This window comes from Chelon labrosus, assembly GCF_963514085.1.
Source record: "Chelon labrosus genome assembly, chromosome: 19".
Lineage (NCBI taxonomy): Eukaryota > Metazoa > Chordata > Actinopteri > Mugiliformes > Mugilidae > Chelon > Chelon labrosus.
In genome coordinates, this window is record NC_140352.1 from 25,023,490 (window position 1) to 25,040,104 (window position 16,615).

The 16,615-nt window shown below is 42.0% G+C and overlaps 1 protein-coding gene across 1 annotated transcript in view; it reads right to left on the reverse strand.

Moving 5' to 3' along the window:
• The window catches only part of jmjd1cb (jumonji domain containing 1Cb), a 105,540-nt gene that overhangs the window by 4,385 nt on the left and 84,540 nt on the right, over positions 1-16,615 (reverse strand). Inside the window, 19 exon segments of the mRNA XM_084568163.1 lie at positions 2,155-2,331; positions 2,445-2,584; positions 2,834-2,956; positions 3,356-3,486; positions 3,586-3,676; positions 3,824-3,992; positions 4,093-4,440; positions 4,595-4,815; positions 5,067-5,301; positions 6,804-6,928; positions 7,385-7,474; positions 8,339-8,491; positions 8,617-8,831; positions 10,018-10,219; positions 10,538-13,031; positions 13,405-13,525; positions 14,655-14,827; positions 15,207-15,404; positions 15,608-16,532. Of these exon segments, the coding sequence (XP_084424289.1) occupies positions 2,155-2,331; positions 2,445-2,584; positions 2,834-2,956; positions 3,356-3,486; positions 3,586-3,676; positions 3,824-3,992; positions 4,093-4,440; positions 4,595-4,815; positions 5,067-5,301; positions 6,804-6,928; positions 7,385-7,474; positions 8,339-8,491; positions 8,617-8,831; positions 10,018-10,219; positions 10,538-13,031; positions 13,405-13,525; positions 14,655-14,827; positions 15,207-15,404; positions 15,608-16,532 (6,331 nt within the window).

Below are 16,615 nucleotides of genomic sequence, written 5' to 3' on the forward strand. Positions count from 1 at the left end.
CATATGTATATACAGTATATACACAATGTTATATTTGTTCATTAATACTGCTAATATCTAGTTCCTAGAAGAGCCAACTTAATGCACAGTAGTAACTGCTAAGCTAAAGGTCTGAAAGTAAAAACAGGTAAATTATCAACGCTGCTATTTTTTTGCAACATGGCTGAATATTTGTCTGACTCTGAGGTTGTGGACGAACCATAGCAGTAGCAAATTACTGGTAAACAAGCCGACCGTAGCGGGTGTGCGCGCCGCTCAGAGGTCAGAAGACATTATTCGGGATGATGTTAACACATAACTCTGGACTCAACGGGGAATAGCACTAGCATATCATAACAAAGTATTGGCGGAATGAACGAGTTTCGCTGCAGATAATGTGTTATTTAGAGGCTGCGTTTCGAAGCCCTGACCACTCCCGCGATATGGATATACGCAGATCTAAATATCTCCTGAACAAGTAGTTCAAATGAAACAAAAGTGATATTGGTGAGTAAACGATGATATTTTATACTAGAAATACGGTCCAGGTTGTAAAAAACAGTAGTTTCCCTTTAAATGCACAGTGGCAAAGCCAAAGATGTTTCTGTAATGAGCAGTTAAATAAAAATTTAATTTATTTCAAGTCATACATCTTTTAATTTAATTCTAACAAATATGCTCAGCCTATGGGAAAGAACATTAACACTAAATGTATATCTTGTACATATTTAAATCATTCATTATGTTTTGTTGGGAAAAAAAGAGGATGAAATAAAAAATAAATAAAAAATCGCATATTAAATCGCAATCGCAATATTGGGGGAAAAAAATCGCAATTAGATTATTTTCCCAAATCGTTCAGCCCTAGTCCTGAAGCCACTCCTTTGATATCTTGGCTGTGTGCTTAGGGTCATTGTCCTGCTGAAAGATGAACCATCGCCCCTGTCTGAGGTCAAGAGCGCTCTGGATCAGGTTTTCATCCAGGATGTCTCTGTACATTGCTGCATTTATCTTTCCCTCTGTCCTGACTAGTCTCCCAGTTCATGCCACTGAAAAACATCCCCACAGCATGATACTGCCACCACCATGCTTCACTGTAGGGGTAGTATTGGCCTGATGATGAGCAGTGCCTGGTTTCCTCCAAACATGACACCTGGTATTCACGCCAAAGACTTCAATCTTTGTCTCATCAGACCAATTTCGTTTCTTATGGTCTGAGAGTCCTTCAGGTGCCCTTTGGCAAACTTCAGGCAGGCTGCCATGTTACTTTTACTAAGGGGTGGTTTCCATCTGGCCACTCTACCATACAGGCCTGATTGGTGGATTGCTGCAGAGATGGTTGTTCTTCTGGAAGGTTCTCCTCTCTCTACAGAAAAATGCTGGAGCTCTGACAGAGCCATCAGGTTCTTGGTCACCCACCTGACAAGGGCCCTTCTCCGCCGATTGCTCAGTTTAGATGGCCTGTCAGCTCTAGCAAGAGTCCTGGTGGTTCTGAACTTCTTCAATTTACGGATGATGGAGGCCACTGTGCTCACTGGGGCCATTTAAGCTGCAGAAATGTTTTTGCACCCTTCCCCAGATTTGTGACAATCTTGTCTCTGAGGTCTACTGACAATTCCTTTGACTTCATGCTTACTTTGTCCTCTGACACTGTCAACTGTGGGGCCTTATAGACAGGTGTGTACCTTTCCAAATCATGTCCAATCAACTGACTTTACTACAGGCTGTAACATAACAAAATGTGGAAAAAGTGAAGCGCTGTGAATACTTTCCGGATGCACTGTACATGTGTCTCGTTTTGTTTCCCCTTTCACCCCCTACTGTGTGTGTCAGAGTGCAGTATATTGTAGGGGCTGCAAGTGATTATTTTTTTCATTAGGTGACTAATCCATTGACTATCTTTTGAATAATGTATCGGCTATTTTATGAGTAGTTAGTTAATCTTTTGGTTAACCAGTAAAATGTAACATAACTTTTCCTAATAACATAATGCTGACATGAATCAAAAAAATGAAAAAATATTAACAATGACAAGCACCTCTCAAAACTCTGGGCGTCTGTTTAATTAATTTTCACAATTTTGATGTTTTGGTAAGGGTTATTCTATGCAAATCAACGTATTTACATGATCAATGATGTCAAAAAATTGTTGCTGTCATAGTATATTCTAAATACCTGGTACATGGCCCCTGCAGGTACAAGGACAGAGTCTCCCAGGAACTGAACTATAGTCCAGCCTTGAATTCCGTGCTCATCCAGCAACCGATGACGCTGCTTCTTGTTCAGGTACCAACCCTGCTCTCTGATTGGGTCCTGATCAAGTGACACATCCAATTCCTGTTCCTTGCAGAGCTGAGGTGTTGTTTAATTAAGAGGGAGATTGTGAGGTCAATATTGCACTGAAATTCACCATGTATTCTTTTGAAGCTGTTGCATTAATTCAATATCTCTATGTGAGTGCTAACCTTGTGCAGGAACTCTCGTATTTTGTCCATGTCTCTGTTGGGGTAGATGTGCCACAGAGCCCCTGGTATTTCACTGGAGTCTTTCAGCCTCTTTCGTACCCCCTCATCAAGGTCCTCCTCCTCCAGACGCTTCAACACTCCTAGAAACAGAAACAAATGTATTTTCCATCATTATTATTTTATTATCTACAATGTACTGATGTTTTTATTTTTTTGAAACATTTTGTTATTTAGTCTCTCATTCTGTGAAAAATACAACATAATAAATAAAGGAATAAATGTAAACATTTTCTTAATTTTTGAAAATACTATATATTGTGCTCTCATGCTCACAGTAATTCAGGATGCACAACTCCTAAGTTGATGATTGAAATGACAGTAAGTCTCACCAGTTTTAGACAGTACTCCATTGCCTTTGGCTACTCCAACATAGACCAGGACAGAGACCACATCTGAGACTTCAATATGGAGGTTGCCAGTCCCAAAGTCCTGGTCCTGAGATGCAGCTACACCTACAGTGACAGGCACAACAGAATAAGAGCAGAAGGAGATACCATAGAGATGCATTGAACATTTTAAATGGAAATATATGGATGAACTGCAGTGCTAAGGGGTATGAACAATGCAGCAGTAGTAAATGCAGTGTGATTTTACGCGCTGAGTATCTAAATGTAAATAAGGAGAGAAATCGTCCTTTTAACTACCAGTAGATCAAACATTTTGACCAAATGCTTGTTAGATGTGCATATCTCAGTCAACCCGAGTTTGTGAACTGTAGGGAGGAGCTATTCCTGATTCCCAAACTTGATTTGCTCATTTATTCCTTAGGATGACATTCAGATACAAATAATTGAGTAAAATGATAAGCAGTGACAGGTAATCTTAAGTTCTTGTTGCAGTTTCCCTCATACCATAGGCACAACAAAGTCTTGGCCCCAGATCTGGCCTGACAAAAAATGATGGCAGGTGGGAGGCCAGGTTGAGGTTTCCTTCTGGATCAGAGTACTCTGGTAGGGGCAGGTTCTTCATCAAGTCATCATATCTGGAATAAATAGGCGGGCTCGTAGTTACTTTAAAACTTGACATTTATCACTGTTAACACAAGTAACAGTGGAAAAATAAAGGTGAAGGATATGAGTACCTTGAGGGCATGAGGGCCATGAACTCCTCTCCAGATGGCCAGTCTTTGAGTCTGTAAACCATAGGTTCCCCATCTTTGGACTTTGGCCGTTCTGAACAGTTAACAAGTTAAGACAGACTGTTACTGTCAAATCTTTGGAATACCTTGAATATATTGTGCATGTAAACATGGTCAATGTCAGTGCTTATAAAACCAATCAGTGCGGAACATGCAGAAGAGCAAATGGAGCTGAACTTACTGGTGATGTCCTCAAATCCATCCCAGAACTCCTTGATCCCAGAATTAGACACCACCTGGTCTTTACAGTTTAGGAGGTCTCCCTGATGGTCTGCAAACTCCTGGTTGAATGAGTCAGCCTTCCAAAGACTGGTATTGAGTCGCTTATGGATCCCTGACACCAACACAGGCTACAGAAACACAAAAGCACATACTTATATTTCAAGACTTTGGTATTGACCATTTAAGTACAGTACTGCTGTTCGTGCTTACTGTAAGACTGATGTGTACCTGTCCTTGTTCCCAGCACTCTCTGAACAGCTTCCAGTTGTTCTGGTTCCGGTGATCTTTGAGCCACAGTAACCTTCCGTTGTTTAACCAGCAGTGGGGAATGTCTGGATACTGATTGGTTGATTCCACTGGCACCACTGTCGTAACAGGCACCGACTTCTTCCTGTCTGATTTGACATCCTCTGTAACAGCTGGACTGGTGGTGTTGTTGTTCCCCGGGGTGACAAGCTCTTGCTTGATTGACAACTTTGTGGTGATGTTGTGTCGGCTGGCGGGAATTTTATTCTCTACTACTGAGGCAATGATGTCATCAAGGATATTGGGCATTGTTCGCCCACCCTTTCCAGTCTACAGAAAGCCAATCAAGCATATTTTAGAAAATACAAACCTTATATAAATCTTTCAAAAGCTGAAGCATAGTTACGAATAATTGATTGCTTCATGTATTACATATAATACTCTAAGATTATTCTATGTATTCTACGTATCTTGGTGTGCGTACCTGTGAAGCAGTAGAGTAGACAGGCGCAAAGGCAATTCCTGCGTCAGTGGAACCCAGCTTCAGCTTTCCAGCTGTGGTGGTGAGCAGATCTCTGAGTGTGGAGCCCTGCTCTGTACTGTTAGCCACTAGTGACGTGGTTTTACACTGCTGCAGGACTTCCAGACTGTCCCTCTCTTTGTCCTCCTTTGCAGATGTGCTCAACAACACTGATTCCTTGTTTTCTGTTAGAGAGAGAAGGGGGATAAAGTTGTATTTGTGAAGCAATTCACCTACTTCCATGTTGCATGGAGAAGGGGAAGAAATATGAAGTGGTACACCTACAGCAACAGTTTAATTAATGAATCCCTCATATACTATAAAGAGCAAAAATATGCAATATAACTTCTGGAGGTGAAAGTAATTGGTGAGGTGAAGAACCACAAGATAAATGGTTAGAATTATCTTTATTCCAGTGCTTCCTATTCACGCTCACCTTTCTTTTCCTCCCTGGATTTCTGCTCTGCCAGGTCAGCCAGGAAGTGCAGAGGTGACTGGGACTCTGGTGGGGTGACAGGAGCACTTCCTGTGTCACTAACTGGACTGCTTCCTCCACCACATCCTCCATTAGTTTCTACTTTGGTTCCTCCTTGGTCTGAGTTCTGCTGTGGGCCTGGCTCAGCCTTCACCAGAGACAGCTTGTTACTGTGGTTTAGCACATTCTGCAGAACCTGGCAGACATAGACAGAAGGTACAATGAAAGCTAAGAACTGGCAGATTTTACTATACAAATTGGCAAAGTTACTCTAAACACAGACCAAGTGAAGATAACATGTTCATAAAACTTTCACCACATATTCTGATTAATATGATAGAATAAATGTTATGATCAACTAATTGCAGTTCTGTATATTTAATAGAACAGAATAGTATAGAATAAAACTTTATTGTCCACCAAGGTGGAAAATTGTCTTCGGCTCACCAACACGGAAGACAGACAGTACTAAAATACAAAAGTTGACATATGTGCAGGCACACAGCATTGCGTGGACACAACAGTAAATACAATAAGGCAGTGGAATGACAGTTCAAGTCACTATATGTGGATCGGTCACTTAATTGAGTTAAGAATACCAATGGCGTTTGGCCAGAGGGGCTCTATATTGCCTCCCAGACTTCAAAAGTTCAAACTGTTCAACTGATCCCTGTCCTCTCAGTATAAATGTGGGTCAGAGACTTTTGGGGTTTTCCCACAATTTTACTTGCCATTGTCACAATCCTATTTAATTTGTTCTACCACTTACAGCTTAAGCGACCCAATCAAGCAGAGAGATGAAATGTTAGAACACTCTCTATGTATGTAGTATACACAAGTTCCAGAATCAGTGGACTGACACCAAGACAGCTCAGTCTTCTCAGAAGGTGAAGCCGCAGTGAACGTTTCTTAAAAACAAAGTCAGTATTTTCAGAGCTTATCTGGCAGTCCAGAATAAAGCTTAAGGCTTAAGGCACGGGCAGTAAGATTTTTGAAGCACCATGCTTCAAAGGCCTTAATGTGAACAAGATAGGAGGTCTCACCAGAAGAGTCCGTTCTCTGTAACAAGCCGACTCAGGCCATGTCATCTGCATATTTAATCAGTTTGAAGTTATAATCATTAAGTACAAATTCATTTGTCAATAAGGAAAAAAGCAAAGGTGAAAGAACGCTACCTTGCGGTAGGAGAGAAAGTCTCTGATCCAAAGAATCGGATCCTCATCAACATTTAAATCAACCAGCCTTTTCAGAAGGATATGTACCTTCATAGAATTAAAAGCTGCACTGAAATCTACAAACAAAACCCTTGTGTATCCTTTAGGAAGTGTAAGCTGCTTTGAGACTGAATCTAACAGAGTCAGAACAGCATCATCTGTACCTCTGTTGTTTTTGTAAGTGAACTGGAGAGGATCCCACAAAAATATGACAGATTTCAAAATCCATGAACTTATTTCCAACTGGACAGTCAGATTAGTTTTGCACTTTTGATTATACAAAATATTACAACCGAGTCTGCTGTTATTATTATTCTTACTTAGGACTGAGCATTGTTTTCATAACTGTAACACAATACCGTATTTTGGACCTCTCAAACAGCCACACTTGTAAAGCATCTAAATGTGCCATTGAGTTACTGAAAGCAAGACACTCAGTAAATGATTTTTAAAAATCAGATTGACACTGAATTGAGTGTAGTACCTGTGAGACTCCATTGGTGGGCGGTGGTTTGGTGAGAAGGTTCTGTTTGTCTGTGCACGGACAGTAAGATTTTATGTTGTGTTTGTCTCTCAGAGTGTGCATGGACGTCACCAACTCCATCAGCACTGAAACATCAGAACAATACAGCTGAATTTAATTCTTACAGGAATAGAGGAGATCTTTATTAGAATGCAACATGATCCTGTCAGTGAGGAGTCAAATTGGGAAATACCTGGACAGAGACAAATGTTCATCATGAGCTTAGATTTAAAATTAAACTACTAAGATGACTTCGAAGTATAAACTTTCAGCTATTGCAGCTATTGCACTACAATAGCATGGTGTCTTTGAACTGAGCTTGCCATCAAAACTAAAATGCATTATAATTAAAAGGATATTAGCCATTTCTGCAAAAAAAAAAAAAAGAAAAAAAAAATCCTGATCACTCTGTAATCAATATCGTCAGCATGTTAGTCAATATGTGTTCAGGAAGTGGAAAGACTTAGCAGCTAAGTGACAAAGGCAGGACCATGAAATGTGGACATGTAAACAGGAACAGAAAGAGGTGCTAGCATACATACCTGTACCAGGTATGATCTGTGTTGGCATGAGGTGTTTGTGATCATGGGGTTGGCCTTTAACACACTTCAGCCATCCGTATAGTTCTTTATCTGATCATAGAGGACACAAGTCACACACAGAGCACATATGTAGCATATTAGAAACAGATGCACAGTTTATAAGTCTGCAGAGGAGGATGACTTATTATAACAATATAACAAGAGAAAGAAAAAAACAATGCTATCAAAATAATAACTTTCACTCAGCACTGACAAAAAATACATTGATACACATTGCCTGGCATAACCAGACTCAGTTCTTATCTGAAAATGATCCAAATGGATGTCATTATGGGGCATCTTTCAAGCAATACAGAGAAAAAATACCTTTGCACGCAACTTGATAATCTAAATCAGAGTCATATTGTTAACATATTCGAGTCCACAGCGGTTAGATGACATGGATGACAATTGGATTAGCTTGGCACACCTTTACCGGAGCATCATTAGTTCTCAACAAATTTTTGGGCGGGGAAGTTTTTTGTAGGAAATCAGTATTTTATTAACCTGACTACTATAAATAAATTTAATTAATAGAGGTGTTTCACCACATCAGAAAAATGGTATGGATACTGCAAAAAACTAAAAGGAAATCAATATGAAAGATGGAAACACCTTTTCTAAATAATTCTAGAGAAGCTGCATCGTATGATACAAGCACTGCTGTGTAAATTACAATCTCTCACTGTTTTGTCTTGGTTGCTAGATAATATGAAAACGGACAAATGGAAATTAACATTTAAAAAGAATTGTAGTTTAACAAGTGAAAAACATTCTGAGGCCCTTTCCATTTTTCTGTTTATTACAACCATGTGTAATTTAACCTTAGTCACCACCTTCTGACGACACTATGCAGCCAGATTTGTTCATTCCAAACTGGTTGATAAAAATGCACCTATTGTATAACAAACAGACCTTTGGAACGCCTTCTCTCTTTGGCCTTGTAGCAGTCCAGGCAGACAACAAAACCACATTTCTGACAGACCCAGTGAACATTGAAGAGCGTTGCTTCACATGCGTCACACATCTCCCTCACTCCTCGGACTGCTCGCTTCCACGCCAGCTTGGCTGAAACACGCACAAGAAAGGTTCAAATTTTCATTTTTATAACAAAATATGTTTGTTGTATGTTGTTGTTTTTTTTTTATTTTTTTATAGATAATCAGGATAGCACCCATTTTAAGACAACTTACTATCCTTCTTAACCCAGCTGGCTGCAGTATTCTCAGTCACAACCATCTGACAGAACTTGTCTCCTATGAAGCTGAGGATGTACTTGGCTGTAGTTTGGTCCAGGAGACTCTCCTCCTTTGCTCCAGGGACCCACAGGGCCAGAGCTTCATCATCAAACTGGTCTGGGGTGGAAAAGCCATCCATCCTGATGACTCCATTTTTACTGTATGAAAGCCTTTAAAAGACACAGCTTATTAGCACACAGGAATTAAAGAGCAGACACAGTACATATCCTTTATTACCTTTTGCGATACCCAAAAGTAAACTCTTAAGTCTCACACAGAATGATGGAAAGAAAACCTCCAATGTGACACTGCAGATTCTCTCACCACAGATAACTTCAAATATATTTTTTTAAAGTTCTTTTATTCTTATTATTTTTAATTGTTTTCTTTTTAAATCTTTTTGTGGCTGTGAAAAGTAAACCATTTTGTATGCAGAGACATACATTCTGTGACTGCACATTTACCTGCTTACATACCACTTCATGCTAAGATAGCATTGGAGGAACTCCAACGTCTCTACCAATTTTCTGGAAAAGGCTGGACTCAGAGACAGCACAGAGGCACTGATCATGGCAGCACAAGAACAGGTCCTAGGTACAAGAGCCATAGAGGACAGGATCTACCAGAGTAGATCAGACCCAAGGTGCAGACTGTGCAAAGATGCCCCTGAGACAGTCTAGCACATAGTGGCAGGATGTAAGATGCTAGCCGGGTCAGCGTACATGGAGAGACACAACCAAGTGGCTGGAATAGTGTACAGGAACATCTGCACCCAGTATGGATTAGAAGTACCCAAATCCCAATGGGCCGCACCTCAGAAGGTGGCTGAGAACAACAGGGCCAAGGTTCTGTGGGACTTCAGCTTCCAGACTGACAAACAGGTCCTGGCTAACCAACCGGACATGGTGGTGGTAGACAAAGAGCAGAAGAAGGTGGTGGTGATAGATGTGGCGATACCAGCAGACGCCAACATCAGAAAGAAGGAACACGAGAAAGTTGAAAAGTACCAAGGGTTAAAAGAACAGCTGGAACCCTCACCAAGAGGGTGAGAGGGACGTTTGTTGTTTTTGTTGTTGTTTTTTTAAATACGTATATACACTGCCTGGCCAAAACAAAAGTCGCCTCTGATATTTCATTGGACCACCTTTAGCTTTGATAACAGCACTCATTCACTGTGGCATTGTTTCAATAAGCTTCTGAAATGTCACAAGATTTAGACTCACTTAAAAAGAAGAAGGTGAACCCACAACACAAAGATCAGATCTGATTAAAAAAAAAAAAATTGTAATGTCTGTAATGTGAACACAGACCATGGCAGGTAGATGAAAGGTAATGCAAGTAGAACGAAAGACTTACCGTCTGAAATAGTAGAAGCGACAAAAGACTGGGGAATGTGCAGACTCCTCGCCCTTCTTGCTGCGGACCACCCGGCATTCACGACACTTTTGCAGGTTGGGTCCAATTTCTGAACATGAATCATCCTGCAAAAAAGACTCCCCCGTCTGCTTCAGCTTCTTCACCTTCCTCCAGTCCTTGAGCACAGAGCGAGGAATCCCATCTGAATGTGCACAATATTAAATTTATTATGATTATGACTTATTATGAAATCAATAAACAGTTGGTAAAGAAGTTGCTGTCTGAGATATTAAAGACAACACAGCTTGTTTTAATGATTCATATTTTCAGTAGATACCTTTGTACTTGGGCTTAGATGCCCACATTTAATATATCCCCATGAGATCTTTTAACAAAAACAAAAAATCCCACAAAAAAAAACAGCTTTATCCTGCCATTCACAATTCCAGCCCTGCTGCCAAAGAAACAGTTCAGAAAAGGCTGCTAATGTTACAGTAAATGTCAACAATATAAGACTTACTGCTGCTTGCAAGTTTGAGTTTTGTCTTCTCTCTAGCTGATCTGAAGATACCATTGGGCTTCATGTCATCTTCCTCTTTTTCATGGTCTCCTTTCTTTTTGGCCATGTCATTCTGTTTCTTCTTGTAGGTTGGTTTAGGCTGACGCTTGGCTCGGCACTCCATCTTACTCTCACTGGCATCTGAGTCATCTCCCCCACTGTCTGAACCAGACTCGTATGAGCGCTTGTTCCCCCGCTTCGATAAAGGAGCTGCTTTTCTGTCATCCGCACCTCCTCCTCCTGCTGGTCCTACCGCCTTTTCCTCCAGTTGTCTGTCTCTCTCACCTTTGCTTCCACTGTCTTTGCTCATCTCCACCTCACTGGAGGTGGACGCACTGAGATTAACTGTACAGGGTTTGATAATTTCTGACATGGCTGTAGTGTTACTTGTGTTGGTAGTAATGCTGGGCAGTTTCTCCGCTTTAGAACTGGTGGAGCTAGCAGTAGCAGTTGTGTTCCTATCCTCCTCAGAGTGCCGGGTTAACCAGGCTTTCTTCAGCTTGTGGTAGTTAATGGGCTGTCCACAGCTTGTTGAAGCTGATCCAGAGTGCTGGCCATTAGGCAGGGGGCTGGACTTGCCCGGTGTGGGGCCCCTGTTTGCTGAGCTGCTGCTGTCAACTGAAGATGAGGAAGCTTCAGCTGAAGATAGTGGTGGGGGTGAGTTGTGGATGGGAGTGTCAACTGAGTCTACACTGAGGTTGGAGTTTCCAGTTGTGATGGATGTGGGAGCAGTGGAGAAGTTATTTCTGGACTGGGCTGCAGCCAAAGCAGCTTTGTGCTTCTTGAGGTGGATAAACGGGGAGGAGTAAAGCTGACTAGAGCCAGAAAATGAGCTTGGTGTTGGCGTGAGGCTTGGACTGCAGTGGGGTGTTCCTGCTGAACTAGCAGAAGGCAAAGATGCCCATGGAGACTTGGTATACAAATCAAACCCCTCCTGGTGCTCTCTCTCAGGTCCTAAATGGCTGACCACCCGCCCACCTATGCCAGTTTTAAACTCACCCCGAGATGTGACAGAGTATCCTGACTCAGGGGTGGCTGTCCCACCTTTATTCTGTATGCGAAAAGCTGATGAAGCTGATACAGCAGTCCTGCACATGGAGTTTGTTGAGCTGGCTGCTATAGGTCCATGTATGCCTCGCATAGAAGTCATTTTATACTGGACACAGATGTCATCCAAGTTTGAGTTGGACTGGATAACCTTGCCAGGTTCTCTGACACTCTCTCCAAATCTTGGGCATTCTCCTTGAAGCTTAGATGGGTAGAACCTTCCCTGGGGAAGCTCCTTATTAATAATTGCACCAGTTTTGTTAGCACCATTAGGACTGTCACATTTAACATATGTTGATGGGCGCACAATGACTGAGGCCATTGCTGCATGGGGCCTGCCCTGTGACACGCCTTTGTCTCTAGAGTACACCCCTCCTCTTTCCTGAATCATCTCTCCGCCTGTCCACCCATCTGTTGGTGGAGTCATAATCTCCCCACTGATGGCAGAGGCCACAGAGGTGATAGCTGCAGTGTTTCCATGACCTTTGACATCCCTGAGTTCAGGCAGCAACGTGGGGGGTTTCTGCTGCTCCGCTGATGTTTTGCCAGCAGCTGCTGCTAAGCTGACTGGCTGGATGGGTGTTAGGGTTGGTGGAGAGAGACGTCCACTGATACTTGCTCTCTCCCTCTCCCTTTCTTTTTCTTGCTCCCTCTCTCGCTCTGCAGCCTCTTTACGCTCCAGTGCATGCTGTGTGGGCGGATGGAAGACAGGTGCTCGGTGGAGAGATGGCATTGCCCTGAGCTGCTGTTGGTGTTGCTGCTGCTGTTGGTAGTGATGGTGATTTGAGGCTGAGGATGAAGATGATGACACAGAAGAGGAGGGAGAAATGGCAGGGCTGCGGGACTCTACCCTGTCCACACTTGCGTGGTGCTGATGCTGCTGTTGGACCAGGGTCACCTGCTGGCCGAGCTGCTCAGTGATTTTCCCTGCTAAACCCTCTCCTCCCTCTGGCTGGTGCTTAATGAGGGGAGGGGGCTTAGAGAGAGAGGCTTTTGAGCTGTAGCTTCCCAGAGACAGAGTTCCCTGGCTTGGCACAGAGGCTCCAACACTGGCCACAACCCTTGGGGAAATGAGTGATACTTTCTCATAGTAAGAACTAAGCTCCTTGGAGGGGTAGAGTCTTGGAGGCTCATTTACTACACTGTTGGACAGTGTAGTGAAGTAATTACTCTTTTCTGACTGAATGATATGGGGATGGGTGTGGATGGCCTTGGGGTTTGGGGTGGCAAGAGCTGGTATCCTGACAGGGAATGCTGGATCTCTGCTTCTTTCTCTGTCTCTGTCCATTCCGGGGTCATTGGTGCGCTGGATCTTAGCAGTGAAAGGCGCAACTTCAATGCTCTCTTTTAGGATTTGCCGATTCTCCTCTTTATATTTACAGGCTCGATCTGCTGCCTGAGCTGCATCCTGAGAAAGAAAACACATACACTGAAATGGTTATCAAATTCACGGACAACCAAATCAAAATACTCTGATTTCATTTGTGAGTCACTGGATGTCTGGATGATAACGGGAGGGGTCACTGTCAGTCAGATTGAAAAGGCTGATCAAGAATTCTCTTTCACATACACTTTGTAAAATAATAAATATTTATTAAAAAAAAATAAAAAAGACATTCACATTTAAGCTGTTAGTTCTGTAATTAAAATTTACATTTAAATTTATCATAAAAACATAAATATAAGAACATTACAATAATATGATATACAATTTACAATCCTAGTTCTGCTGCTCATATTAATATAAACAATAAATATGCTGTCAGTTTTTGATTGTGTACCTGTGTATTTGTCAGGTGGGCCTTGGTGTGGGAATCGAGGTAAAGGCGGTGTAGGTCTTTTCCTGTTGGGGTTCGACTTCTGTCTGTCTGCTCCTGTTTAAGCTGTGCCAACGTCAATGTCCTGATGGGATCAACAAAGCATTTCTTAAACACATCTCTGCACACAGACAAATCAAATATTTTACTGCATTTGATAAGCTTTCACCTCATATTTCATCAAATTAAGGCAATTTTAGACATTTGGCTGCACTGAACAAATATATTATTATTTCTGATTCTTAGTCATCCAGGTCATGGTATAAAAAAATAAAACAAATCCAATAAAGCAAAACCAGGGAATCACTTGAAGGAACACATTAAAGGAAATTACTTGAAAAAGAGAACTATGTCACAGATACTTTGTAAACATACACTGCACAGGTAATAGGCAGGTTTAGGCCATCTGCAGGGTATCAAGGTATTACTGTCATTTTAAGCAAATTTGAATGAACATGGAGCAAGGACAGAAACGACTGATGTGTGATATTACCTCAGTGATGCAGTTGTGTATAGGAATTCAGTGGTGTCTAAACAATGGCTTGTGGTTACATAACTAAAGCACAGACTGCTGAATGAATAGCATTCTATCTGAACTGCTTTGTTGTTGGATCAGTCACTTCGTCTAACTGACCTGACATTCCCTGTCTGCTATTCCGGGCTTACTTAGGTCTATTGCTGCTTGTGTGGGTTCTAAACAATAATCTTCAGAAATGATATATGCTTCAAATGCCTAAAGCAAACATTTAGAGTGCTCTCTTTTTCCACTGTTATTCCATTTGGGACAGTGTTTCCACCGAGTATGATTTTCTGCCACTCTAACCATATTCAACTTGTGAATGTGCAAAATAATTTAGAAAGTAGTTTTAGCTATGCACTTAACAGTCTCCTGAGAAATTTCATGTGTATAGCTCAGTGAAAGCCGATCCAATGACTATTATTTTTTAAAACTTTCTCTAAACATGCTTAAATTTGTTAATTAACACACATTATGTAAATCCAGAGGAGATTTTTTATGATACAGATTTTTCAAATTGTTGTTGTTTTTTCAAAATAAATATTTTAAATGTTCTGAATAGACTGTCTGATACTTGATCCAGACATGAACTTTGGGTTTAGGTCTCAAATGTTTAAGGGAAACATACCTTAATGTGACTTCTTTTGGCAAATAACTTTACATGCATTTACATGATACTGATATTCTTTATTCTTACTCTTTAAAACTATCCATGTTAGTCTTTGACAGCGGAGGGCTTGTGTGTGTGTTCATCTTGACATGGGGGCGTTGGGCGTCTGCACTGGATGGCCGGACAGGAATGTGGCTCAGCAAACTCACACTGTCAGCAGCACTAGCACCAGCCTGGTGCAGCCATGGACTGGCAGTGTTCTGCACACAACACCCACAAAGATATATCATTACCATAACAATAATAAACCACAATAGAACATTCACAACACAGAAAATGCGATCATACAGGTTTTCCCACAAAAAACATGTGCAACTAAGTGCAAACACACAGACATCATTTTGCAACTCACAAAAAAGTGAAATCGACTCATATTCCTGAATAAATAAATACACGTGTGTATACGTTTTTGTCTCATTTGTTTTGATTGGGTTCTCTTTGTCTACGTAGCAGAACTATATTGCATTTCAAAATTCACCCAAGCATTTCTTATTAATAGACACACACACACACACACACACACACACACACACACACACACACACACACACACAAATAGGTTAACATATGCACACCTACCCTCCTGAGGGAGGCTTCAGAATTCACGGTGACAGGATTTTCAGAGTGGACCCACTTAGCTGTGGTGGGCAAGTTAAGTCCTGGGGTATAGGAAGTGGGTGTTCCATTAGGGTACTGCCAAAGGATTGGGTACAGGCCAAGCCCTGCTGTCCCGCTGTGAGTCTGGGCTAGAAGAGAGGATGGAGTGGGGCCCTGACCCTGAAAATAAAGGCATATTTTTTGGTTTATTATCTTTGAAAGGATTATGTAACATTCATGTCCAAGCTGTCATATTTTATATAAACTGAAAAAAGGGACAACATTACTCCCCTCCCTTCCCACACTGTCCTCCCTTCACCTCAACCCCTACCCCTAAAGCTAGGTTTTACGTGACTATAGCATGTATCCATTAGGAATCAGACCTGTAGAAACTGCTGCTGGTGTGCGGCTGCTGGGTGAGAAAGGGGCAGGTGACCCAATCCGCCGGAGGAGTCGAGCCGAGGATGGCCCCCAAGGAGAGAGGCAGAAGGAGCTGACATTGCCGGGAGCACTCCAGGGGGTAAAAGATGCGGGTGTGGTAGGGGAGAGGTGTGAGATGGAATGAGGAGGTGGGATGCAGCATGAGGGTGTGATGCAGGAGAGAGGCACGGGGAGTGCAAGTGGGGATGGAGATAGGCAGCCACGTGGTTAGAAGAGACGGTTGCAGAGGCAGAATTGTCTGCATCAGAGCGAACCAGTGCTGGGTCCCTGTAAACAGTAAATGTCTCGTTTTTATCAATAATCAGAGGACTCTTGGTGATGCTGCTGCTGCTGCTGCTTGTACCATCTCCACTTGATTCAAAACGAACTGGGACTGGCTTGAAACCAGACCGTGAAGATTCTGCTGACTCTAGTGTAGCATGGACACGGCCTGTCTGAGGTGGAGAGATATTTGAGTACCTGTGTATCTTATGCTTAGAGACTTCTGGGGATGTGTAGGGTTTAGGTTTAGAGTTTTCTAGCTGGCCTGGTTGGGGCTTAACTTTAAAAAGGTCAGTTGGGTTTGTGTTGGGGTGTTGGGATTTTTGTAGAATAGTGTCAAACTGAGATGAGTTGGTGTTTGGGCTGGGCCTTATTTTGGATTTGGCTAAGTCAAGAGGAAGAACTGTGTTCATCTTGGGGGCTGGTGGTAGCTGCTGTGGGTGTTTGATTGTCTCTTCAGATAAGGTGAGGCTCTTGACGCCAGGGTGGATGGATGTGTAGTGTTGCAGTTGTGTGGGCTGCTGTTGATGATCAAGATGATGATGAGGAAGGACAGTTTTCTCCTTCTCCACTGGCAGCGCATTTTCAGTCATCAGTGTGACAGGTCTAAAAACACAGCACAGAAGAAACTGTGTTAAACATATGTATATACAAAACCATTGCTAATTTCTACCATGAATTACCGTAAA